The sequence below is a fragment of the Nannobrachium achirus genome, assembly GCF_963921795.1.
Source record: "Nannobrachium achirus genome assembly, chromosome: 8".
NCBI lineage: Eukaryota > Metazoa > Chordata > Actinopteri > Myctophiformes > Myctophidae > Nannobrachium > Nannobrachium achirus.
Window position 1 is genome coordinate 2651520 of NC_137817.1, and position 27704 is coordinate 2679223.

At 45.5% G+C, this 27704-nt stretch overlaps 1 protein-coding gene across 1 annotated transcript in view; it reads right to left on the reverse strand.

The window, feature by feature from the left end:
- Positions 1 to 27704, reverse strand: part of sik3 (SIK family kinase 3) — a 144694-nt gene that overhangs the window by 40761 nt on the left and 76229 nt on the right. The window contains exons 11-16 of the mRNA XM_080732189.1: positions 26270 to 26379; positions 23256 to 23421; positions 21774 to 21923; positions 17275 to 17348; positions 6507 to 6674; positions 4114 to 4255 (exon numbers count right to left, since the gene is read on the reverse strand). Coding sequence (XP_080588315.1) covers positions 4114 to 4255; positions 6507 to 6674; positions 17275 to 17348; positions 21774 to 21923; positions 23256 to 23421; positions 26270 to 26379 — 810 coding nt within the window. The remainder of the gene's footprint in view (positions 1 to 4113; positions 4256 to 6506; positions 6675 to 17274; positions 17349 to 21773; positions 21924 to 23255; positions 23422 to 26269; positions 26380 to 27704) is intronic.

The window sequence follows — 27704 nt, forward strand, 5'->3', positions numbered from 1 at the left end:
ACTATGCAGTAGATATAGTCAGGAAAAAAAGAAAGAAAGAATAAACAAAAACAAACAGTATATACAAAGAGGGGTCAGGGGAGGGTAGGGTTGGGCTAGGTTTGTTTATTACCAGTTGAGAACGGCTGCCGCCTGTAAGTGGTTTTTCAGGGCGATTTTAAAGGATGCTAGGGAACCACACTGTGTGAGTGTGAGAGTAGAACCGATCCTTCGTCTGCTTCTGGAACTCCGAATTGTTTGTGACCGAGGCTGTAATCCTAGAGGTCGTTCCAGGACACAGGTCGACCTCTGACCTTATTAACTTTCTTTACACGTTAAGCTCATCACAGTCTGACCTGTCTGGACCCGAACACCTCCACAGCGACCCCAGTAACCTGTGGCAACCCATTTAGGCCTAGAATTATTGAATGCTTTAACCAGTGAAAAATAGCAGATATACAAGCTCACAGCGCGGCACCGAGGCACTCGGTGTGAAAATTTGAATTTTTACCCGATTCTATAAGTGTCTTTTGAATCCTTCTAAGGTTTTTTTGAAAAAAACCTATGTTTCTATGTCAGCAATCTGGCCAGCCATCGTCAAAGAAAAGGTCCTTTTCACTTAACTTGAGCTCAGTTAGTCTGTTCTTGAGAGACTAATTGTTCTTGAGAGACTAATATGCCAGTGGTTTTCATGTCAAGGACCTGCACAATTATATGAATTTTTCCACGGGCCCGCATCTCAAAATATTTAGTTCCAGGGACCACCCAGAAGGAACATTTGAGTTACAAACGTTCGCTTTAAAAATACATACATTCAAAGATTTGCGCTGTGAGCGGCACCGAGTTCTACACCGAAGCTTTCCCGGAACAGAAAGATCCCATGACTGGCCGCTAGTTGCGCTGTTTTCCCCCCCGCGAGGTACCAAAAATAATATTTCTCCATTGGACCCCAGTCATTTCCCCCTTTGATTTTCTAACCTTAATAAACATTGTCATAAATACTTCATGGTTCCTGTCGCTAGTAAAAAAACTGCCTTTCAATCACCATGATATGCGCTTTGTGCAAATATGGTCCCATTTATGTTAAAATTGATGATAAAGTTGCTGGGGGCGTGGCCAACTAAACTGATACTAGCCGGCTGTGTTCTTCTTCATGTGCTTTATTTCGGGAGGCTCCGACCACATTCTCCCATGCATCCCTGCGGTTCCACGTGACCGTTGGCAGCCAATAGCATTCCTTAAGATTCCTGGGGTACCATTCAAACAATGATGGCGACACCCATACAAGAGACAAAAAAGCGTCATTTTCGCAGCATAGAAAACAATGGCTTTGCACCGTCCATGTTTTTTTACAGTCTATGTATTGGACTGGCGTAGACTGGCATAGTCGCATACTCGATAGCAGCATTTTAGGCAGTTATCGGCAGATTTTCCGATACTGGTTATCGTTAAGACTCTAATTCACCGTTTGTCAGCCTTCTAATTGGTCCCTGAGACTCCCTGACTGGCCAACCAGAAAAAAATCATTCACTTTTGCTACCGGGGGTGGAGTTATACAGTGAGACAAAGTCCTTTCGTTCTTTCACCGTGGTGCGGTGATGCGGAGCACGGCCAGCGTGCAGTACGACGCTGCGCGGGTCATAGTGATTTCGATAATTATAATGAATAAGCTTCAACAAACTAGTTCACATGAATCTTATCAATGTAACTACGAGATTCGATTGGATACATATATTTTAAAGGGACTACACCATGAATTTTCATTTTTCCATTTTTTATGTATTTTCTTGGTGTCCCACCAGCAACTTCTATCCTCACAAAGTCCTATTTCTGACCATTGTGTCTTTCTCAGTTTATGGGCAGATCTATGTTAGCATGTCTCAGAACGGTCCTGATTGTGAAATGTCAGATTTGTGATGTCACAAGGCCTGAGAAGGAGGCAGGAGGAGCTGGGAGAGGGTTGGGGAGGGGTGGGCAGGCCTGCTGAGCAGGAGGTGGGGAGGAGTGTGGGGCCAAAACTGGCTCAATAGCGCAGTCCTCCCACTCAGGACAAGGTGGTACTGCAGCTGAAAATGCTCTGAAAGCCAGGCAGAAATGACAGGGGCTCTGTATTCAGGAGTGGTAATTTAGCCTCAAACCTTTTCAAAAACGTTTTTGGGACACAAACGGTGTTATATAAATTATTTTTAAATGCATGGTGTAGGACCTTTAAATGGGCAGAATTACAATTAAAATACATTTTATGTTGACAGCCAGCCTATAATTCCACAACTTCCTACCCAAGATGCACTGCACGCGCGCTCTCTCTCTCTCTCTCTCTCTGTCCTCTGCCTGTTTCAGAGGATTAAACTAATTAAAACGTGTATTTTCGGGGGAAATCCCCTGTTTTGCTAAGTAACTACTATACTTTTTTGTTCCTTTTTTATTAATATCACGTAGATGTTTTTCTTTTGGTACTTTAAATACCAATAATGAGGCTATGAAAAATATGTTTTCCCCCCATTCACTTCCATTATAAAAACAATCTGCCCTGGCTTTTTTGTCCCACCTAGTAACAGAGCAAAATGGGGCGGGATTTGACAAAGAGTGGATTGGCATCCGACTCTCCTCGGACACTGACCACTAGCGCCCCCTATACCGAATGTCACATAGGAGCCCTGGGGGACACCGCTCAGTGAAGCATGGGGTTTAAGAGGTCCAGAAAGCTGCTTAGAGCTGAAAGCCTTTGTTTGCATTGAGACGACGTAAGCGGCTTCAAGCTGCCTGAGCTGCCAGGGTCAACTCTCAAGGGTTAACTGGACGCTGTGTCAAACCGTGTGTCTGTCCACTGTGTGCAGGCGGTGACCTCTGATTGGCCAGCTTGTAACATTTAGGGCTTATACCTTCTTGACATTTGAATTGACATTTGAATTGACGGTTTAACAGTTCTACTGCCAGATTTATTATGTATTTATTGGGGCTGGTGCCAGCAAAAAACCTTTGCGATGTTATAGAAAAAGATTGATTGATGTTTACGTGTGGTGGAGATTTGAAAGCAGCGTTACGGGAGATGTTTTTACTGTACACACCCGCGCGACCCCTCATCAGCTTACAGTCATCAGACAAGGTAAAAGAACGAGCGTTCGTATTGGCAACGAGCTGGGGTCAAAATTGGGGCGAACGGGAACGTCCGAAGCGGTAAAAGAGTTAATTGTCTTAACATTTATACACATTTTTACATTGCATTTTTTTACAACTGTTTTTCTGATGATATCTTCTGCATAGTAATATTCTTTCTGTCTGTCATTCAGTGTTATATGAGTTAAAGAAAGGGATCTCAATTTAAACAAGCCATGTGATTTCTTGGGAGTCCTTTTAGTTGACCTTGTACCAGTGAACTGTACCGTCATGAAACTGGACCTTTTCCTATGCAAACTTCAATCAATAAAAAAAGCTGTAATTGTGATGAACAATTTAACTGTTCTATTCTACAGGGGTTAAAGCCAAAAGCTCAAGACTGAAATCTATTTTCAGACCATGTTTGAAACATGGCGCGTGCAGCGCACACCAATATTTGGGCTTTTTCCCTGAAGTTCTGAACTGCCTTCACTGAATGTGTTTTGGCGAATCCATGCTTCATTTTATAGAAGTATCTTCTGAAGTTCTGTTGTATTCTATTGCTAGTCTGGCCAATTCAAACACTCTGATCTTGAAATGATAACTGTCGGTACACCTCCCTCTTATGCATTTTTTTTCCAGATCTGCACTGATCTCAGAAACAAACCCTATGGAATCCTCAAGACTGAAATCACTCCCCAGGACTGAGAACTTTAAGCCCTGATTTTAAAAGGAGCGCACCTGTTTGAGCTGTTCTGATGAGACTGTTCTGATGAGACTGTTCTTAGCTGTTCTGATGACTGTTCTGATGAGACTGTTCTGATGAGACTGTTCTGTTCTGATGACTGTTCTGATGAGACTGTTCTGATGAGACTGTTCTGATGAGACTGTTCTGTTCTGATGAGACTGTTCTGATGAGACTGTCCTCACCTGTTTGAGCTGTTCTGATGAGACTGTCCTCACCTGTTTGAGCTGTTCTGATGAGACTGCTCTGATGAGACTGTTCTGATGAGACTGTTCTGATGAGCCTGTCCTCACCTGTTTGAGCTGCCTGATGAGGCTGCTGTTCTCCAGGTGAGCCTTGAAGGCCTGGATGGTGGCTGCTCCGTCAGAGAACCTTCTGACCGGGGAGAACCTCTCCATGGGGAGATGGAGGGTGTTGCAGTCCTTGTAGCTGGACCTGCACGCACGCACACACACACACACACAGGGAGGACAGGCACACGCACGCACGCACAGAAAGACAGAGCATGCGCGCACGCAGCAGGGAAACAGGCGTGCCGCAAAGTGACACGCGGTACCACACACACACACACACACACACACACACACACACACACACACACACACACACACACACACACACACACACACACACACACACACACACACACACACACACACACACACACAATATTAATTCACCCATGTGGTTCCTCCACAAGCTATTATCATTCAGACTAGACCAGGGGTTCCCAAACCTTTTTGTCTCAGGGCACCCCATAAATATTTTTTTTTTAATCCGAGGCACCACTAAATTATAATTTTCACTCCCAGCACCTTATATTTAAAGCATATCGTCGTTGTCGGGTGGAAACCTTGTATGTCCAAAACCGTTTGTTTTGTATTTAGCATCTATAAAATGTACTAAACTAGTGAAAACAGCAGATCTACAAGCACACAACGCAACAGTCTTGTATGATGAAACAGGGCTTTGCTTTACCAAAAGACGCACACATTTGAAACTTGGAGATACGAGGTTCCTGCCTGACAGTGACGATATTTTAGTGATTATGTTGCGAGGAAAACGTTAAGATAACAGCCATTTTGGTTAGAACTGACTGAAAATAACTTTGTACTTCAAGTTTAAAATGATACTAAATATTTTTTTCAAGTGTCCAAATAAATTCCAAATATTATCAAATGATCTTGCGGCACCCCAGGGTGCCCCGTCACCCACTTTGAAATCCCCTGGACTAGACTGTTGGAGAGCAGTTCTTAAAGGACAACTCCACACCAAATAACATCTAGGCTTACTGTCCTACTTATATTCATCCCAAATGACTGTCCATGGGATCCATTTTAATGATTTTAGCTTAATTGTTCTACTGCTATTTCACTTTAGTTTTTCAAATTGTATTAATTTTATTTTATTTTTAGATTACAGTGATTGTAAAGTTGACTACATGTAATGTTTTTATTAATGTGTGTCTGTGTCGGACCCCAGGAAGACTAGCTTTTGTCATGGCAAAAGCTAATGAGGATCCTAAGAAACAATAAACAATAAAGTGACTGTTCTGGCCAATCCCGGTGAGTCTTTTCTGGGACTTGGTAAAACACAAAACAGCTTAACATCTGTTTAGCAGAGTGGAGGCTCGTGTGGTACAACCATGGCATGGATGTGTTTGTAATGAGATTTATAAAAAAATACAATTAAATAACACAACAAATAGTGTAAAAGTAATATGCGTATGAGCTCCGCTCTATGCTATGAGAGCTGCTGGGGGAACTGGATGACAGACCCCCATGGACAGTCATTTGGGATCAATAGTAGGAAAATGTTTTTGTTAATTATTCTGACATTTAAATCCTGTCTCCTTGGACAATCCATTTCAAAATGACTGCTGCTTGGTTTATGAAGCATTGTGTTAATAAAGTCTACATGTGTGATCATTGTGTGGTGAAGAGAAGAACCATCAGTAACCATCCAGACCCTTCAGGTCATCTGCTTGCTGACCCTGGAACCACAACTAAACGTAGACGCACCATCTTTTATAACCAGATTTATTAACCCATTTTTCACCCAGTGCCAACTGCATAAGCTGTAATCCTGGGCTCTGCTCTCCCTCTGCCAGCCTGGGCAGAGCCCTGAACTGAGCTCATGCTTCTTTCAGTGCAAGAGGAGTGAGCAGGCCGCTTCTTATCACCTGACACAAGGGGGATTTTCCCGGTTTGGACGTAACACGTGGAAGGAACACGTTATTCCAACCAGTTCCTTTCCCCTCCATCAGGCGCCCCGGCTGGCCAGGGGGAGGCAGTATAGAGACCAGGATTACTGCATGTTTAATTTCTTTGCGAGGGTACCTACCTACCCTAGGGGACACGGGGAGAACATGCAACTCCACAATTTAAAGAAAGGATTTAGTTTTCATGCTCCCTTGAACAAACTCCCAGAAAGCTGCAAAGCTTTTCTTTGTTTTATTCTTCTGTACTGTATTGTGTGCGTGTGTGTATGTGTGTGTGCGTGTGTGTGTGTGTGTGTGTGTGTGTGTGTGTGTGTGTGTGTGTGTGTGTGTGTGTGTGTGTGTATGTGTGTGTACGTGCGTGTGTGTGTGTGTATGTGTGTGTGTGTACGTGCGTGTATGTGTGTGTATGTGTGTGTACGTGTGTGTGTGTGTGTGCGTGCTGAGGCGTGCCCCCCCTCCCCTCACCGGGTGGTGTGTGTGTCGGGGGCCCAGACCACGGGGCCCCCCCTCTGGCGGGGCCCCTGGGGGCCCCCCCTCTGCTGGGACTCCGCCCCCCCGCCTGGGGACTCGGCGCCGTGCGCCGTGCTCATGAGCGCGTGCGTGGTGTGGCGCTTGGAGCGGTTCGCCAGGTACCTGGGCCCGGGAGGTGTGTGTGGGGGGGTGGAGGGGTGAAGGGAAGGGTGGGGGGTGATGGAGGGTGTGGGAGGAGGGGGGTGGTGGGGGTGGTGGGGGAGACAGGAAGCAGCGGCGGTCAGCGGTCTCTCCTCATTGGCTAACGGAGTCAGGGTGGGCGGGGGATGCACGAATGTCTGACGTCAAAAGCCGCGGTCACGGACACAGGGTGCTCTTTAATGAGCATTAAGGCTTTTGAGCATAAATCTTTTCATGGAAACACTTCAAAATTCGAATACACTTTCTTAATTTCGCAAAAACGTTTATCCGCTTGGAGGAGGTGGATTTTGAGGCTTTATCGAAAAAAAATAAACTAAATGCGCATTAGTGAACGGAAACGGTTCAGACAATAAATGTGAATAAATGATGACGTTCTGGTCCATTGTATTATTAGCGTTGGCCCACAAAACAAACCGTCTGAACTCTGGGTGTAAATCCCTCCCGTTTTCACAACGTGCCAGCTCAGCTGTAGCTTCTTTACAGACTGTTGTGCAAAGACAACCTCAGACAGAACTTACAGTTGTGCTTGAAATGATTCAACCCCCTCTGACAAATCTGTTCATTGATGTAACCACTGTTCCTTTGACTGCTCAAAACTGTACTTTTTGGAACATTCAGTGTCTTTGCAATTGTTTTATATCCTTTTCCTTTTTTTTATAAAGCAATAATCTCTTCTCTGAACTTGTCTGACCCTTCCTTAAACTTAAGCCATGTTTCTAACTGCTCTAATCACAGTCAACAAGTCAACAAACTTCTAGTCAGGCCAGATTGCATATCTGATGTAACTATTTAAGCTCTGGATCAGTCGATTGCAGTTGATTACAGATGTTTTCAGGAATAATTAAGAGTTGACAAATTGAAAGTGGTGTTGAAAGTGGCATTTAGTATTGAATAATAATAAAAAAAAAAAGATAGTTCTACATTGTTCTTGTATGATTTATTTATTTCATTCAGTTGTCAGTTTGTGAATTTAGCCAATAAACCAGATTTGCAGAGAGAGGGGGGGTTGTCTGATTTTGAACACAACAGTAAAACGAGGATTTGTTCAAGCTAAACTAACAAACTGTCTCAGTATCACGTTCGTTCTCTGTTTATGTGTTGTTTGTTTGTGTCGCTCCTCTGCGACCTGGCGTTCCCCAAGGACCCTAAGCACAGCGGTGGGGGCCAGTGGTGGGTCAGGAGGTAGGGGGCGCTAGGCTACACTAATTCCAATGACACCCGCAGATGGAAACTGGCTAAATTCGCGTTGCCTTAATCAGTGTTGTTTTTTTACAGCAAATTTTGATTTAGTTTTAGTCATAGTTTTTTGAATAAACTGTAATTTAGTTTTAGTCATAATTTAGTCACCTGAAAAGTTTTAGTTTTCGTCTAGTTTTAGTTTAGACTGAATATCATAAGAATTTAGGCGACTAAATCTACAGTTGATTTAGTCGACTAAAATGTATTTTGGCAGGCCTTGATGGCATCGTAATGACGTATTTTACACTTGGTTGCGTGCTGAAAATAGCCGATCTACAGTACAAGCACACAACGCGTCGCAACACGACGCGTTGTGAGCTTGTAGATCTGCTATTTTCAGCACGCAACACCGGAGAACAACCAAACATAAAATGATTCTCTTCTCCACCAGTCCCTCCCCAACATTTTAGTCTAGTTTTTATTTTGCTGAAGAAATTGTCAATATATTTAGTCTTAGTTTTACTCATCAAGGCTTAGTTGTTATATTTAGTCTTAGTTTTACTCATCAAGGCTTAGTCGTTATTTAGTTTTTATTTAGTCTTCGTCGGTGAAAAAAACAGTCGACAAACATTTTTCGTCATAGTTTTAGTCGACGAAATCAACACAGGTCTTAATGCGCATTTCTGATAATTTGCTTCCTATTTTCGAATAAGTTTATGGAAACACAACTACAGATATAAACAGCCAGACAGCTCATCCATAAGTTTATGGAAACACAACTACAGATATAAACAGCAGACAGCTCATCCATAAGTTTATGGAAACACAACTACAGATATAAACAGCCAGACAGCTCATCCATAAGTTTATGGAAACACAACTACAGATATAAACAGCCAGACAGCTCATCCATAAGTTTATGGAAACACAACTACAGATATAAACAGCCAGACAGCTCATCCATAAGTTTATGGAAACACAACTACAGATATAAACAGCCAGACAGCTCATCCATAAGTTTATGGAAACACAACTACAGATATAAACAGCCAGACAGCTCATCCATAAGTTTATGGAAACACAACTACAGATATAAACAGCAGACAGCTCATCCATAAGTTTATGGAAACACAACTACAGATATAAACAGCAGACAGCTCATCCATAAGTTTATGGAAACACAACTACAGATATAAACAGCCAGACAGCTCATCCATAAGTTTATGGAAACACAACTACAGATATAAACAGCAGACAGCTCATCCATAAGTTTATGGAAACACAACTACAGATATAAACAGCCAGACAGCTCATCCATAAGTTTATGGAAACACAACTACAGATATAAACAGCCAGACAGCTCATCCATAAGTTTATGGAAACACAACTACAGATATAAACAGCCAGACAGCTCATCCATAAGTTTATGGAAACACAACTACAGATATAAACAGCCAGACAGCTCATCCATAAGTTTATGGAAACACAACTACAGATATAAACAGCCAGACAGCTCATCCATAAGTTTATGGAAACACAACTACAGATATAAACAGCAGACAGCTCATCCATAAGTTTATGGAAACACAACTACAGATATAAACAGCCAGACAGCTCATCCATAAGTTTATGGAAACACAACTACAGATATAAACAGCCAGACAGCTCATCCATAAGTTTATGGAAACACAACTACAGATATAAACAGCCAGACAGCTCATCCATAAGTTTATGGAAACACAACTCCAGATATAAACAGCAGACAGCTCATCCATAAGTTTATGGAAACACAACTACAGATATAAACAGCCAGACAGCTCATCCATAAGTTTATGGAAACACAACTACAGATATAAACAGCAGACAGCTCATCCATAAGTTTATGGAAACACAACTACAGATATAAACAGCCAGACAGCTCATCCATAAGTTTATGGAAACACAACTCCAGATATAAACAGCAGACAGCTCATCCATAAGTTTATGGAAACACAACTACAGATATAAACAGCAGACAGCTCATCCATAAGTTTATGGAAACACAACTACAGATATAAACAGCAGACAGCTCATCCATAAGTTTATGGAAACACAACTACAGATATAAACAGCCAGACAGCTCATCCATAAGTTTATGGAAACACAACTACAGATATAAACAGCCAGACAGCTCATCCATAAGTTTATGGAAACACAACTACAGATATAAACAGCCAGACAGCTCATCCATAAGTTTATGGAAACACAACTACAGATATAAACAGCAGACAGCTCATCCATAAGTTTATGGAAACACAACTACAGATATAAACAGCAGACAGCTCATCCATAAGTTTATGGAAACACAACTACAGATATAAACAGCCAGACAGCTCATCCATAAGTTTATGGAAACACAACTACAGATATAAACAGCCAGACAGCTCATCCGCCGCTGCGGTTCATCGGAGCGACGCGTCATGACTGGAGGCCGGACGACACGTCACCCTCTGAGGGTGAAAATGTGCACATTTATCCACAAAACAGGAAAATAAAAAGCCACCTACAAATCAGGCTTTGAACCTAAAGACCTCATCGCCCAGTGTCCGCCACCCGCGCACATCAGCATCACGTTGTGTTGCACTGATTCTTTCTTTATTTTATTTCAGCTTGTACATCCACTATTTCGGCTATTTTAGAAATGGGGATGTGGCAACTTATTTTTGGTCCCTATTTCTTTCTGAAATACAAACAGCAGTTTGTCTATTACTCATTACTTATTGCATTCTGACGATTGCTACTGTTGAATGCCGTGTGTAACTTCTCTAAAGCAGCATCAGCATCGGATATCAAACATTTCCACATCCGAATAAACAGAGAATCATCTTCTACGTTACTGCTTTCCTAGCTAACATCAGAAGCAATCTAACTAACATGTTCTAACATAAATAATTAAACTGTAAAGTTCTACATTTAAAATGTATTTTTGTAACACGGTTCTCGTGGGATGTCCAAGGTGATTCGGGGGCGAGCGCCGCGCGGGGTTTTGACGTCAGAACACGGGTCATCTACAGGATAGGTCCCGCCACTCACCCTTTCCCCACTTCAGCCAATGAGTGTCTTCATTTCATAATATACCATCTCACACCAGCCAATCAGATGAAAGCAAAAAGAGTCACACAAAAATCCCAACCCCAAAGCTTTCAACCAATCCTGCGGATCGGAAAATCGACTGCACAGGAAAACTTGTTTTTGGTTGTCGTTAGGGCATTCAACAAATATTCAAATATTCGAATATCGAAGTCACTATTCGACGTTGTTCACCGAAGTCGAATATTCGCTTTTTTTTCCTTTTTTTTTTCTCTTTAAAAAATATATAGTTTATAAAGCTTGGCTAGATAGGAAGTCATAAGAAGGAGTTGTCAATGCCCCTGGTGGATGAATTTGTTAATGCTCTATACCAGGGCTTCTCAAACCTTTTTAGGCCCTGACCCCCAAAATAAACATATTTGAACTGTGGACCCCCACCCTGACAAGCACTTGGAATTGTGGGTATTACATTTAATGTGACTCGGTTCCACAGATAAACATTGTGAAAATAGCAGATTGCGAGGCGTTGTGAGCATGTAGATCTGCTATTTTCACAATGTTCGCCTCTTGCTTACTTAATATTTGACAGTTTGGCCAGTCCTGTCGAATATTCGACTATTCGAATACTTTGAGGTCGAATAATTCGAATACTAAAAAATCACTATTTGTGAATGCCCTGGTTGTCGTCGATCTTGTTGTTTGTTTTGCAAGCTACAGAGTTAGCAAAGCACCGCCATAAAGAGAGAGAGAAAAGGTGCGTGGTGTTGTGTTTTGTGAGGTGGGTGAGGGGGGTGAATTTGGCACCGTCTCGGAACGAGAGGGTCGTGTAAGAAACGAGAGGGTCGTGTAAAGAAACGAGAGGGTCGTGTAAGAAACGAGAGGGTCGTGTAAGAAACGAGAGGGTAGTGTAAGAAACGAGAGGGTCGTGTAAGAAACGAGAGGGTTGTGTAAGAAACGAGAGGGTCGTGTAAAGAAACGAGAGGGTCGTGTAAGAAACGAGAGGGTCGTGTAAGAAACTAGAGGGTCGTGTAAGAAACTAGAGGGTCGTGTAAGAAACTAGAGGGTCGTGTAAGAAACTAGAGGGTCGTGTAAGAAACTAGAGGGTCGTGTAAGAAACGAGAGGGTCGTGTAAGAAACGAGAGGGTCGTGTAAGAAACTAGAGGGTCGTGTAAGAAACTAGAGGGTCGTGTAAGAAACGAGAGGGTCGTGTAAGAAACGAGAGGGTCGTGTAAGAAACTAGAGGGGCGTGTAAGAAACTAGAGGGTCGTGTAAGAAACTAGAGGGTCGTGTAAGAAACTAGAGGGTCGTGTAAGAAACTAGAGGGTGGTGTAAGAAACTAGAGGGGCGTGTAAGAAACTAGAGGGTCGTGTAAGAAACTAGAGGGGCGTGTAAGAAACTAGAGGGTCGTGTAAGAAACGAGAGGGTCGTGTAAGAAACTAGAGGGTCGTGTAAGAAACTAGAGGGTCGTGTAAGAAACTAGAGGGTCGTGTAAGAAACTAGAGGGTCGTGTAAGAAACTAGAGGGTCGTGTAAGAAACTAGAGGGTCGTGTAAGAAACGAGAGGGTCGTGTAAGAAACGAGAGGGTCGTGTAAGAAACTAGAGGGTCGTGTAAGAAACTAGAGGGTCGTGTAAGAAACGAGAGGGTCGTGTAAGAAACGAGAGGGGCGTGTAAGAAACGAGAGGGGCGTGTAAGAAACGAGAGGGTCGTGTAAGAAACTAGAGGGTCGTGTAAGAAACTAGAGGGTCGTGTAAGAAACGAGAGGGTCGTGTAAGAAACTAGAGGGTCGTGTAAGAAACGAGAGGGGCGTGTAAGAAACGAGAGGGTCGTGTAAGAAACTAGAGGGTCGTGTAAGAAACTAGAGGGTCGTGTAAGAAACTAGAGGGTCGTGTAAGAAACTAGAGGGTCGTGTAAGAAACGAGAGGGTCGTGTAAGAAACGAGAGGGTCGTGTAAGAAACTAGAGGGTCGTGTAAGAAACGAGAGGGTCGTGTAAGAAACGAGAGGGTCGTGTAAGAAACTAGAGGGTCGTGTAAGAAACTAGAGGGTCGTGTAAGAAACGAGAGGGTCGTGTAAGAAACTAGAGGGTCGTGTAAGAAACGAGAGGGTGGTGTAAGAAACTAGAGGGTGGTGTAAGAAACTAGAGGGTGGTGTAAGAAACTAGAGGGTCGTGTAAGAAACTAGAGGGTCGTGTAAGAAACTAGAGGGTCGTGTAAGAAACTAGAGGGTCGTGTAAGAAACTAGAGGGTGGTGTAAGAAACTAGAGGGTCGTGTAAGAAACTAGAGGGTGGTGTAAGAAACTAGAGGGTCGTGTAAGAAACTAGAGGGTCGTGTAAGAAACTAGAGGGTCGTGTAAGAAACTAGAGGGTGGTGTAAGAAACGAGAGGGTCGTGTAAGAAACTAGAGGGTGGTGTAAGAAACTAGAGGGTCGTGTAAGAAACTAGAGGGTCGTGTAAGAAACTAGAGGGTCGTGTAAGAAACTAGAGGGTCGTGTAAGAAACTAGAGGGTCATGTAAGAAACTAGAGGGTCATGTAAGAAACGAGAGGGTCGTGTAAGAAACTAGAGGGTCGTGTAAGAAACGAGAGGGTGGTGTAAGAAACTAGAGGGTCGTGTAAGAAACTAGAGGGTCGTGTAAGAAACGAGAGGGTCGTGTAAGAAACTAGAGGGTCGTGTAAGAAACGAGAGGGTCGTGTAAGAAACTAGAGGGGCGTGTAAGAAACTAGAGGGTGGTGTAAGAAACGAGAGGGTCGTGTAAGAAACGAGAGGGTCGTGTAAGAAACGAGAGGGTGGTGTAAGAAACTAGAGGGTCGTGTAAGAAACGAGAGGGTCGTGTAAGAAACTAGAGGGTCGTGTAAGAAACTAGAGGGTCGTGTAAGAAACTAGAGGGTCGTGTAAGAAACGAGAGGGTCGTGTAAGAAACTAGAGGGTCGTGTAAGAAACGAGAGGGTCGTGTAAGAAACTAGAGGGTCGTGTAAGAAACGAGAGGGGCGTGTAAGAAACGAGAGGGTCGTGTAAGAAACTAGAGGGGCGTGTAAGAAACGAGAGGGTCGTGTAAGAACGAGAGGGTCGTGTAAGAAACGAGAGGGTCGTGTAAGAAACTAGAGGGTCGTGTAAGAAACGAGAGGGTCGTGTAAGAAACGAGAGGGTCGTGTAAGAAACTAGAGGGTCGTGTAAGAAACGAGAGGGGCGTGTAAGAAACGAGAGGGTCGTGTAAGAAACTAGAGGGGCGTGTAAGAAACGAGAGGGTCGTGTAAGAACGAGAGGGTCGTGTAAGAAACGAGAGGGTCGTGTAAGAAACTAGAGGGTCGTGTAAGAAACGAGAGGGTCGTGTAAGAAACGAGAGGGTCGTGTAAGAAACTAGAGGGTCGTGTAAGAAACGAGAGGGTCGTGTAAGAAACTAGAGGGTCGTGTAAGAAACGAGAGGGGCGTGTAAGAAACGAGAGGGTCGTGTAAGAAACTAGAGGGGCGTGTAAGAAACGAGAGGGTCGTGTAAGAACGAGAGGGTCGTGTAAGAAACGAGAGGGTCGTGTAAGAAACTAGAGGGTCGTGTAAGAAACGAGAGGGTCGTGTAAGAAACTAGAGGGGCGTGTAAGAAACGAGAGGGTCGTGTAAGAAACTAGAGGGTCGTGTAAGAAACGAGAGGGTCGTGTAAGAAACTAGAGGGTCGTGTAAGAAACGAGAGGGTCGTGTAAGAAACTAGAGGGTCGTGTAAGAAACGAGAGGGGCGTGTAAGAAACTAGAGGGTCGTGTAAGAAACGAGAGGGTCATGTAAGAAACGAGAGGGGCGTGTAAGAAACTAGAGGGTCGTGTAAGAAACTAGAGGGTCGTGTAAGAAACTAGAGGGTCGTGTAAGAAACTAGAGGGTCGTGTAAGAAACTAGAGGGTCGTGTAAGAAACTAGAGGGTCGTGTAAGAAACTAGAGGGTCGTGTAAGAAACTAGAGGGTCGTGTAAGAAACTAGAGGGTCGTGTAAGAAACTAGAGGGTCGTGTAAGAAACTAGAGGGTCGTGTAAGAAACGAGAGGGTGGTGTAAGAAACTAGAGGGTCGTGTAAGAAACTAGAGGGTCGTGTAAGAAACGAGAGGGTCGTGTAAGAAACGAGAGGGTCGTGTAAGAAACGAGAGGGTCGTGTAAGAAACGAGAGGGTCGTGTAAGAAACTAGAGGGTCGTGTAAGAAACGAGAGGGTCGTGTAAGAAACGAGAGGGTCGTGTAAGAAACTAGAGGGTCGTGTAAGAAACGAGAGGGTCGTGTAAGAAACGAGAGGGTCGTGTAAGAAACGAGAGGGTCGTGTAAGAAACGAGAGGGTCGTGTAAGAAACAAGAGGGTCGTGTAAGAAACAAGAGGGTCGTGTAAGAAACGAGAGGGTCGTGTAAGAAACTAGAGGGTCGTGTAAGAAACTAGAGGGTCGTGTAAGAAACGAGAGGGTCGTGTAAGAAACTAGAGGGTCGTGTAAGAAACAAGAGGGTCGTGTAAGAAACTAGAGGGTCGTGTAAGAAACTAGAGGGTCGTGTAAGAAACGAGAGGGTCGTGTAAGAAACGAGAGGGTCGTGTAAGAAACGAGAGGGGCGTGTAAGAAACTAGAGGGTGGTGTAAGAAACTAGAGGGTCGTGTAAGAAACTAGAGGGTCAAGTAAGAAACGAGAGGGTCGTGTAAGAAACTAGAGGGTCGTGTAAGAAACTAGAGGGTGGTGTAAGAAACTAGAGGGTCGTGTAAGAAACTAGAGGGTCGTGTAAGAAACTAGAGGGTGGTGTAAGAAACTAGAGGGTCGTGTAAGAAACTAGAGGGTTGTGTAAGAAACTAGAGGGTCGTGTAAGAAACTAGAGGGTCGTGTAAGAAACTAGAGGGTGGTGTAAGAAACTAGAGGGTCGTGTAAGAAACTAGAGGGTGGTGTAAGAAACTAGAGGGTCGTGTAAGAAACTAGAGGGTCGTGTAAGAAACTAGAGGGTCGTGTAAGAAACTAGAGGGTGGTGTAAGAAACGAGAGGGTCGTGTAAGAAACTAGAGGGTGGTGTAAGAAACTAGAGGGTCGTGTAAGAAACTAGAGGGTCGTGTAAGAAACTAGAGGGTCGTGTAAGAAACTAGAGGGTCGTGTAAGAAACTAGAGGGTCATGTAAGAAACTAGAGGGTCATGTAAGAAACGAGAGGGTCGTGTAAGAAACTAGAGGGTCGTGTAAGAAACGAGAGGGTGGTGTAAGAAACTAGAGGGTCGTGTAAGAAACTAGAGGGTCGTGTAAGAAACGAGAGGGTCGTGTAAGAAACTAGAGGGTCGTGTAAGAAACGAGAGGGTCGTGTAAGAAACTAGAGGGGCGTGTAAGAAACTAGAGGGTGGTGTAAGAAACGAGAGGGTCGTGTAAGAAACGAGAGGGTCGTGTAAGAAACGAGAGGGTGGTGTAAGAAACTAGAGGGTCGTGTAAGAAACGAGAGGGTCGTGTAAGAAACTAGAGGGTCGTGTAAGAAACTAGAGGGTCGTGTAAGAAACGAGAGGGTCGTGTAAGAAACTAGAGGGTCGTGTAAGAAACTAGAGGGTCGTGTAAGAAACGAGAGGGTCGTGTAAGCGAGTCGGGGAGGTTGGCGAGGAGGTAGAGTTTTGCGACGTCAAGTGAAACAAAACGTGTGAAAGCCAGATGCATGATGGGAGGAGGAGGAGGAGGGGGGAGGGGGTTGGGAGGGGGGAAGGGCAGGGGGGGGGGGGGGGGGGGAGCTCAATGCCATTGAAAGCATGGCTGTTGTTTTAGCAGAGGAAGGCAGAAAGCAGAGCTCCAAGCCCAGAGGAAACACCGCTCCCAGCAGCACACAGGACCCATATACACCCACACAGGACCCATATACACCCATACAGGACCCATATACACCCACACAGGACCCATATACACCCATACAGGACCCATATACACCCATACAGGACCCATATACACCCACACAGGACCCATATACACCCATACAGGACCCATATACACCCACACAGGACCCATATACACCCATACAGGACCCATATACACCCACACAGCACCCATATACACCCATACAGGACCCATATACACCCACACAGGACCCACAGACACCTGTGGACCCACACAAGACCCAGTAAAACCCACACAGGACCCATAGACCAACACAGGACCCATACAGACCCACACAAGACCCAGTAGAACCCCCACAGGACCCATATAGACCCACACCATAGACCCACACAAGACCCAGTAAAACCCACACAGGACCCATAGACCCACACAGGACCCATAGACCCACACAGGACCCATAGACCCACACAGGACCCCCATAGACCATAATGATAAGACCCCCGGTCGCCATGGTTACCTCTGGACCGCCTCCTGGTCTGGCTCGCCGTCGGACCCCTCCTCATCTACCGGAGCTACGGCCGCGATGGGATGCTGAGAGAGAGAGAGAGAGAGAGAGAGAGAGAGAGAGAGAGACATTTATATTTAAATAGGAACAAATCTGAATAAAGAAATGTCTCTCAATCCGGTGGATGAGAAGAGGTCAGATTATACATATTAACTCATCTGCTGCCATTTAACAATACCTTCGTACTCTCATATGCCAAACTGTCTCCATAGACTTCCATGTAATTCATAGTGCACGGATCATGCACACCCATGCCTAGATAATGCACCACGTGTGTCCACATTGCTCACAGCTTTCAAACAAAAAAATCCGAATGGAAATCCGTTCAGGCATTCATGAGATAGCAGCCATTATGTTTTCCTAAAATGTAAACAAAGATGGCTGCCATGTTTGAAAGATGGGGTTGCTATGGGGGTTAAACTTGCAATTTCGCGATCGCTATCATGCCTACTAAATGTTTTGGTGTCAAAAATTTTTTTTTGGATTTTTTTTCTTTTTTTCAAAAATTCTCGGGTTCCTCGGGCGTGGCAGGGTGGTACATCGCGAAATTCTCGGGTTCCTCGTTTTTGGCAGCATATGAGTTAACTCTTTTACTGCCAAAGACAGGGACATGCTGGCCATTGGGAAAAGCGGGACATTAAATAAAATGTCGGGGCTGGGCGGCCAACAAAGTTAATCGTCACTGTCAGGCAGAAACCTTGTATCTCCAAGTTTCAAATTTGTAATTTTTTCCGCAAAGCAAAGCCCTGCTTCATCATGCAGTCGCACAGAAGTAGTGAAAACAGCCGATCTACAAGCACACAACGCCTCGCGGTGCAAGGCGCTGTGTGCTTCTAGATCTGCTGTTTTCACTAGTTTAAATCCTTTTCAAAATGATAAATACATACAAGGTTTCCACCCGACAACAACGAAATATAACTCATGGAATTGGTCCACTGGCTTGTCACTTGTCATGATCTGAAATGGCAAATCTTTGAGTAGCAGCAGCGCTATAGAGAGAGATCTCTCTCTATAGCGCGCAATGAGGGCCTCTACAACTCTTTTTCCCGGGCTGAATCAGGGGCCCAGCACGTCCCTGGCTAAGAACGAGTAGTCTTCGAGTCGTCTGAGGTCCGCGGCGACAAGGACAGACGTCAGGCCCGGTGAAAACAAAACTATCGACACACGATGGCACTAAAATGCTTGGAGGAAGTTGGAGCAGTTATATCCAAGACGATTTTAATGATAATCAATAAAGACATTCTCTGCTGCGGCATACATTAACGGTTGACTATCATCAGCAAAGGCTAAGAAGAAAGATTACAACTAAAGAAAACATGGATTTATTTTGATCTACAAACTGCCCAAACTGACTGACTGGTCTATGCTGGGAAATACATTTCACGTTAATGACCAGGGGGCAACACCTACCAGGGGGCTACGCTACGTTTAGGTAAGAAAGAACAAGTCAACTCTTAGGCCTAGGCCAGGCGGAGCTGGATATTTCATATATCCCAGATTTTCAGATATACACAAATATCTAGGTCCACACGACAAAGATATCTAGGTCTAAAATAGTCCCCAGACCTCCACTAGGGGGACAAGCACACACACAGTAAAGTCTTCAGAGATATCCGGGTTCCATGCCTACACGGATCCAGTCAATCGGATATTTTTCAATGTCTTCACTTGTTTATCCGGTTTCAATAATATCCAGTTTCGCAGCCGAAATATCCAGCTTTGTGTGGCTGCAAGCCCCAACAGCACAAAGAAATGTCTAGCTTCTGAAATCTCCAGCTTTGTGTGGCTGCAAGCCCCAACAGCACAAAGAAATGTCTAGCTTCTGAAATATCCAGCTTTGTGTGGCTGCAAGCCCCAACCGCACAAAGAAATGTCTAGCTTCTGAAATATCCAGCTTTGTGTGGCTGCAAGCCCCAACCGCACAAAGAAATGTCTAGCTTCTGAAATATCCAGCTTTGTGTGGCTGCAAGCCCCAACCGCACAAAGAAATGTCTAGCTTCTGAAATATCCAGCTTTGTGTGGCTGCAAGCCCCAACCGCACAAAGAAATGTCTAGCTTCTGAAATCTCCAGCTTTGTGTGGCTGCAAGCCCCAACAGCACAAAGAAATGTCTAGCTTCTGAAATATCCAGCTTTGTGTGGCTGCAAGCCCCAACAGCACAAAGAAATGTCTAGCTTCTGAAATATCCAGCTTTGTGTGGCTGCAAGCCCCAACCGCACAAAGAAATGTCTAGCTTCTGAAATATCCAGCTTTGTGTGGCTGCAAGCCCCAACAGCACAAAGAAATGTCTAGCTTCTGAAATATCCAGCTTTGTGTGGCTGCAAGCCCCAACAGCACAAAGAAATGTCTAGCTTCTGAAATATCCAGCTTTGTGTGGCTGCAAGCCCCAACCGCACAAAGAAATGTCTAGCTTCTGAAATATCCAGCTCCGTGTAGCCGGCGCCTTAATAACGTTGGCATTCTGTCATTTTGGGGCCTCTGGTTTTGTACGGGTACGGTCCGATATTTCTTGGTACTGCTCGCGTTCGGAGTAACCCCAACTTTACAGAATAACGCCTTGAAGGGCTGGCATCTATCTATAGGGTACAATCTATATCTATAGGGTACATCTATCTATAGGGTACAATGCTCACCTAACTCTGAGGGACCCCGGTCAGACTCCCTGTTGAACACCCATGGATTATAATAGAAATGGAGTTTAATTGGATTAACACCCTTATTTGGACTGGACTGGATTCTCATATACATGGAGTTTAGCAGTGTAATCACTGGACCGGATTCTAATATAAATGGAGTTTATCAGTGTAATCACTGGACTGGATTCTAATATAAATGGAGTTTAGCAGTGTAATCACTGGACTGGATTCTAATATAAATGGAGTTTAGCAGTGTACTGACTGGACCGGATTCTAATATAAATGGAGTTTAGCAGTGTAATCACTGGACCGGATTCTAATGTAAATAGAGTTTAGCAGTGTAATCACTGGACTGGATTCGAATATACATGGAGTTTAGCAGTGTAATCACTGGACTGGATTCTAATATACATGGAGTTTAGCAGTGTAATCACTGGACTGGATTCTAATATAAATAGAGTTTAGCAGTGTAATCACTGGACTAGATTCTAATATACATGGAGTTTAGCAGTGTAATCACTGGACCGGATTCTAATATAAATGGAGTTTAGCAGTCTACTGACTGGACCGGATTCTAATATAAATGGAGTTTAGCAGTGTACTGACTGGACCGGATTGTAATAGAAATGGAGTTTAGCAGTGTAATCACTGGACTGGATTCTCATATAAATGGAGTTTAGCAGTGTAATCACTGGACTGGATTCTCATATAAATGGAGTTTAGCAGTGTAATCACTGGACTGGATTCTAATATACATGGAGTTTAGCAGTGTATTATTGACTGGACTGGATTCTAATATAAATGGAGTTTAGCAGTGTAATCACTGGACTGGATTCTAATATAAATGGAGTTTAGCAGTGTACTCACTGGACTGGATTCTAATATAAATGGAGTTTAGCAGTGTAATCACTGGACTGGATTCTAATATAAATGGAGTTTAGCAGTGTAATCACTGGACTGGATTCTAATATAAATAGAGTTTAGCAGTGTAATCACTGGACTGGATTCTAATATAAATAGAGTTTAGCAGTGTACTCACTGGACTGGATTCTAATATAAATGGAGTTTAGCAGTGTAATCACTGGACTGGATTCTAATATAAATGGAGTTTAGCAGTGTAATCACTGGACTGGATTCTAATATAAATGGAGTTTAGCAGTGTACTGACTGGACTGGATTCTAATATACATGGAGTTTAGCAGTGTAATCACTGGACTGGATTCTAATATACATGGAGTTTAGCAGTGTACTGACCAGGGGCATAGTTCCGCCGATTTAAAATGATTCCAATACGGAACTAAAACTTCCTATGATTGGCCGCTAGTTGCGTTGTTTTCCCCCCTGACCGATCGCAAAAAGAATTGTTCTCCATTGGACCCCATTAATTTTCCCCTTTCGTTTTCTAACCCTAATTAACACTTTCATGCATACTTTATGGTTCCTATCGCTAGTTAAAAATTGCCTTTCAATCACCGTGATATGCGTGTTGTGAAAATAAGGTCCCAATTATGTTAAAATTGATGATAAAGTTGCGGGGGTCAACTAAACTGATACCAGCCGGCTGTGTTCTTCTTCGTGTGCTGTATTTCGGGAGGCTCCGACCACATTCTCCCATGTATCCCTGCGGTTGCACGTGACCGTTGGCAGCCAATAGCATCCTCTGATGCCTTTACAATCTATGATGGCAACACCCATGCCAAGGACCCATAATGTGTCATTTGCGCTGCATAGAAACCAATGGCTTCGCTTTGTCCACATCTTTTATACAGTCTATGGTACTGACTGGACTGGATTCTCATAAACACGGTGTACTTACAGGACTGGCCACCAGGGGGGACGGGCCCCGGGGCCTCTTGAGGAGCTGTGCGTGCAGCTGGATGTTGGCCCCTCCGTCGGAGGCCCGGCGACCCAGGGGCCCCATGCCGTTCAGCAGCTGCAGGGTGGGGGGCTGCAGCAGGGACTGCTCCTGCAAGGCATGATGGGAAAACACAGGAACTTTAACCCATTCAGGCCTAGAACTATTGAATGCTTTAACCAGTGAAAAATAGCAGATATACAAGCTCACAGCGCAGCACCGAGTGCCGCGCTGCGAGCTTGTAGATCTGCTATTTTTTGAAAAAGTCGTGAAAATGTGTGCAAATCTTTGAATGTATGTATTTTCAAAGCGAACGTTTGTAACTCAAACTTTGCTTCTGGGGTGGTCCCTGGAACTAGATATTTTGAGATGGGGGTCCGTGGCCAAATACATATCATTTTGGGGGTCCTTCACATGAAAAGGTTTGAGAACCACTGACACAGTAGTCTCTCAATAACAGACTAACTGAGCTCCAGTTGAGTGAAAAGTACCTTTTCTTTGACGATGGCTGGCCAGATTGCTGACATAAAAACACAGGTTTTTCAAAAAACCTTAGGATTCAAAAGACACTTATAGAATCGGGTCAAAATTCAAATTTTCAAGATTTTTCTAAAATAGCAGATCTACAAGCTCGTATATCTGCTATTTTTCAATAGTTAAAGCAGGGCTGAACAGTGGGATGGGAAGTTTAAAGCTCTAGCATGAATGTCAAACATTTGTGCACATCAGAAAGTTGAATGAAAATGATATACATTTTCATTAAAGGGGCCATGCTTTTAAAAAATATATAGGTTATATAAATATTGGTCCATAACACGGTTTTATACAGGTTTTAGCCTAAACAACCACTCGGATATTGGAATCTCATGTTCTGTCTGTCTCTAATTCCGAGCCATTTCAGAAGCAATACCCAAATGCCCTTTGTTGGAAAACTTATTGGCAGCTGTCTTTGGGCTAAAATTGGAACAATACAGAAAAGATACCATGGCACCATGCTAATCTTTTCGGTATCGTTCCAATTTTAGCAAGGCACCATGTTAATCTTCTCTGTATGGTTAGGATTAGGGTTCCACCTATTATATATCCACGAGTTTCCAACGCCCCATAGTGCATTGCGCAGACGTCTGTACCGAGCTTCCGGCGCCGATTTACAAGCTCACAACGGGTTGCATCTGCGACGCGACGTGAGCTTGTATGTCTGCTGTTAAACCCGGAAGTTTGGTCCCGATGGTCTCCAGTAAACTCCCGCGGAAACTTGTGGATACAGTATAGTCTCAATGGAATATAGCCTCCCAAAAAGTACCGCCCCCTTGGACATGGGCCCTGGTGTGACATCACACCAGTCCCCTTTTCAGGAGAGAACCATTCGGACCATTGTACTCAGTAAAAGTACTCAGATGACCTTGTACTCCAGTGAGTAGTGAGTAAAAGTACTCAGATTACCTTGTACTCCAGCTGCTGGGTGGGCTGCAGGCTCTGTGTGGGCATCAGGGTGGTCATGTGACCCATGGTGGGGGTGAAGGGGGGCAGGGGGAAGGGGGGCTGGGGGACGCCCGCACCGCGCCCGAACCCCGGGGGCAACTTCGGTAGGTCCTCCTGCATGTCTGCCCTGAGGGGGGGGGGGGGGGGGGTGGTACAGGGGTTAAAGACAACTTCTGTAGGTCCTCCTGCATGTCTGCCCTGAGGGGGGGGGGGGGGGGTACAGGGGTTAAAGACAACTTCTGTAGGTCCTCCTGCATGTCTGCCCTGAGGGGGGGGGGGGGGGGTACAGGGGTTAAAGACAACTTCTGTAGGTCCTCCTGCATGTCTGCCCTGAGGGGGGGGGGGGGGGGGTACAGGGGTTAAAGACAACTTCTGTAGGTCCTCCTGCATGTCTGCCCTGAGGGGGGGGGGGGGGGGGTACAGGGGTTAAAGACAACTTCTGTAGGTCCTCCTGCATGTCTGCCCTGAGGGGGGGGGGGGGGGGGGGGGGTACAGGGGTTAAAGACAACTTCTGTAGGTCCTCCTGCATGTCTGCCCTGAGGGGGGGGGGGGGGGGGTACAGGGGTTAAAGACAACTTCTGTAGGTCCTCCTGCATGTCTGCCCTGAGGGGGGAGGGGGGGGGGGGGTACAGGGGTTAAAGACAACTTCTGTAGGTCCTCCTGCATGTCTGCCCTGAGAGGGGGGGGGGGGGTACAGGGGTTAAAGACAACTTCTGTAGGTCCTCCTGCATGTCTGCCCTGAGGGGGGGGGGGGGGGGGGGTACAGGGGTTAAAGACAACTTCTGTAGGTCCTCCTGCATGTCTGCCCTGAGGGGGGGGGGGGGGGTACAGGGGTTAAAGACAACTTCTGTAGGTCCTCCTGCATGTCTGCCCTGAGAGGGGGGGGGGGGGGGTACAGGGGTTAAAGACAACTTCTGTAGGTCCTCCTGCATGTCTGCCCTGAGGGGGGGGGGGGGGGGGGGTACAGGGGTTAAAGACAACTTCTGTAGGTCCTCCTGCATGTCTGCCCTGAGGGGGGGGGGGGGGTACAGGGGTTAAAGACAACTTCTGTAGGTCCTCCTGCATGTCTGCCCTGAGGGGGGGGGGGGGGGGGGGTACAGGGGTTAAAGACAACTTCTGTAGGTCCTCCTGCATGTCTGCCCTGAGGGGGGGGGGGGGGGGGGTACAGGGGTTAAAGACAACTTCTGTAGGTCCTCCTGCATGTCTGCCCTGAGGGGGGGGGGGGGGTACAGGGGTTAAAGACAACTTCTGTAGGTCCTCCTGCATGTCTGCCCTGAGGGGGGAGGGGGGGGGGGGGTACAGGGGTTAAAGACAACTTCTGTAGGTCCTCCTGCATGTCTGCCCTGAGAGGGGGGGGGGGGGGTACAGGGGTTAAAGACAACTTCTGTAGGTCCTCCTGCATGTCTGCCCTGAGGGGGGGGGGGGGGGGGGTACAGGGGTTAAAGACAACTTCTGTAGGTCCTCCTGCATGTCTGCCCTGAGGGGGGGGGGGGGGGTACAGGGGTTAAAGACAACTTCTGTAGGTCCTCCGGGGGGGGGGGGGGTACAGGGGTTAAAGACAACTTCTGTAGGTCCTCCTGCATGTCTGCCCTGAGGGGGGGGGGGGGGGGGTACAGGGGTTAAAGACAACTTCTGTAGGTCCTCCTGCATGTCTGCCCTGAGGGGGGGGGGGGGGGGGGGGTACAGGGGTTAAAGACAACTTCTGTAGGTCCTCCTGCATGTCTGCCCTGAGGGGGGGGGGGGGGTACAGGGGTTAAAGGGGGTGGCGCTAACGGTTGCCCAACTGCCCGTGGCAAGTAAATAAAACATTTGGGCAAGTGGAGTTTGCTTTCAGGTTGCCCCGATGGACAAGTGCATTCTGTCTTCATTAATCATTATAGAACAATGATACTTCTTTACAACTACATTCTGTTTTTGACTGTCGCCACTCTGCAGTTATCCATTGGATTGAGCATTAATTAGATTTATAAGGGCACATTGTATGCATCGTTTTATAATGGACAAAATATAGTTTGCTGCTGCTAGGGCTGCTTCTGTGCCCCACTCACCCATGGTGAGGCGGGCACATATCAGTTATAATATAAACACAGATGCTGCTTGCCAGTTTGCCGTGCCCTCCAAGCCACAGAATCACAGTCAGTTGTTATTAATATGTTTCAGATCAAGTTGGATAATAAAGCCTTGTCTCTGCCTCCGGGATTAAACTTCATGGAATCATTACAATACTGCATGTGAAGAGCCTATCCAAGGCCATCATCAAAAATGATTGGGTTTCCAGCTCACACTTTCAACCCAGAGTGTGTGTGTGTGTGTGTGTGTGTGTGTGTGTGTGTGTGTGTTACCTAGGGTCAGGTACATCTACAGGGTGTTACCTGGGGTCAGGTACATCTACAGGGTGTTACCTGGGGTCAGGTACATCTACAGGGTGTTACCTGGGGTCAGGTACATCTACAGGGTGTTACCTGGGGTCAGGTACATCTACAGGGTGTTACCTGGGGGCAGGTACATCTACAGTGTGTTACCTGGGGTCAGGGGGTCAGGTACATCTACAGGGTGTTACCTGGGGTCAGGGGGTCAGGTACATCTACAGGGTGTTACCTGGGGTCAGGTACATCTACAGTGTGTTACCTGGGGTCAGGTACATCTACAGGGTGTTACCTGGGGTCAGGGGGTCAGGTACATCTACAGGGTGTTACCTGGGGTCAGGTACATCTACAGGGTGTTACCTGGGGTCAGGTACATCTACAGGGTGTTACCTGGGGTCAGGGGGTCAGGTACATCTACAGGGTGTTACCTGGGGTCAGGTACATCTACAGGGTGTTACCTGGGGTCAGGTACATCTACAGGGTGTTACCTGGGGGTCAGGTACAACTACAGGGTGTTACCTGGGGTCAGGTACATCTACAGGGTGTTACCTGGGGTCAGGTACATCTACAGGGTGTTACCTGGGGTCAGGTACATCTACAGGGTGTTACCTGGGGTCAGGTACTCCTACAGTGTGTCTCCTCATGGAGAGATAACGAGCCATGGCCTCAGGAGATGGCTCCTCCCCCTCGTCACTGTCCAGCGCCATGCTGCCTTCAGGCTGCAACACACACACACACACACACACACACACACACACACACACACACACACACACACACACACACACACACACACACACACACACACACACACACACACACACACACACACACACACACACACACACACACACACACACTTAATAACAGACTCACAAACACTTAATTATACGTTGCTGTCGGATTGAAACCTTATATCTCCATGTTTCAACTATTTTGTTTTGTGTTGTTTTTTTCATAAATGAATGCCTAATACTTTTGTTTCATAAATTAATCCCGATACTTGTACCAGAGATACTTGTACCAGAGATACTTGTACCAGAGATACTTGTACCAGAGATACTTGTACCAGAGATACTTGTACCAGAGATACTTGTACCAGATACTTGTACCAGAGATACTTGTACCAGAGATACTTGTACCAGAGATACTTGTACCAGAGATACTTGTACCAGATACTTTGTACCAGAGATACTTGTACCAGAGATACTTGTACCAGAGATACTTGTACCAGAGATACTTGTACCAGAGATACTTGTACCAGATACTTTGTACCAGAGATACTTGTACCAGATACTTTGTACCAGAGCGTCAAACTAAAGTTGTTTTAATCTTTATTTAGGCCTATGTTTATCTGACAGGGACAATACAATAAACTGTCAAGTTATAATAAAACCATGAAAGCGTTGCATTGCATGTGGGGTTTATTTTGCGACCCCAGTTTCTGGTTAGGTCTACCTACTGTTAACCTATCTATTACTAAAAGGACATGCATGAGGCTCTAATCTAAACCAGTACAGAATCAATAACATTACAAAATTACAGTTATGAAAGCTCAAAGCTGTGACATAAACATGCCTAATATAATTCGTGTTCGCCAGTGTTGACAAATATTAACAACACCGGCAAGTTGTGACTGAATAATAACTACTATGTGGCCCGCTGTCCAGGAGCATATATAGGCTCTGATGCCGGACAGCGTGTCGCGGGTTTGAATCCCAATCCTGACGACTCATCTCTCTCCCTATTTCCTGTCGGTCTACTGTACCATCAATAAAGGCATAAAAGCCCCCAAAACTCTTACATAATACTCTGATCACTAAATCTCCATTCAGACGTACGCCGGTTGACGCGGGCGTTCTCGCTTGGATCAGCGAGGATCGCGCCGCGGTGGAGACACAAACACAATCGCTCCGCGAGTAAACGCCGGGCGATATTCACAAAGATGGACACAATCCAGCTCTTGCTGCCCGCGTGCGAGAATGTCACGGGACGGCGCTCGCTCTCCTCTGCGCCCGTCAACTTCTCCATGCGTCCCAAATAT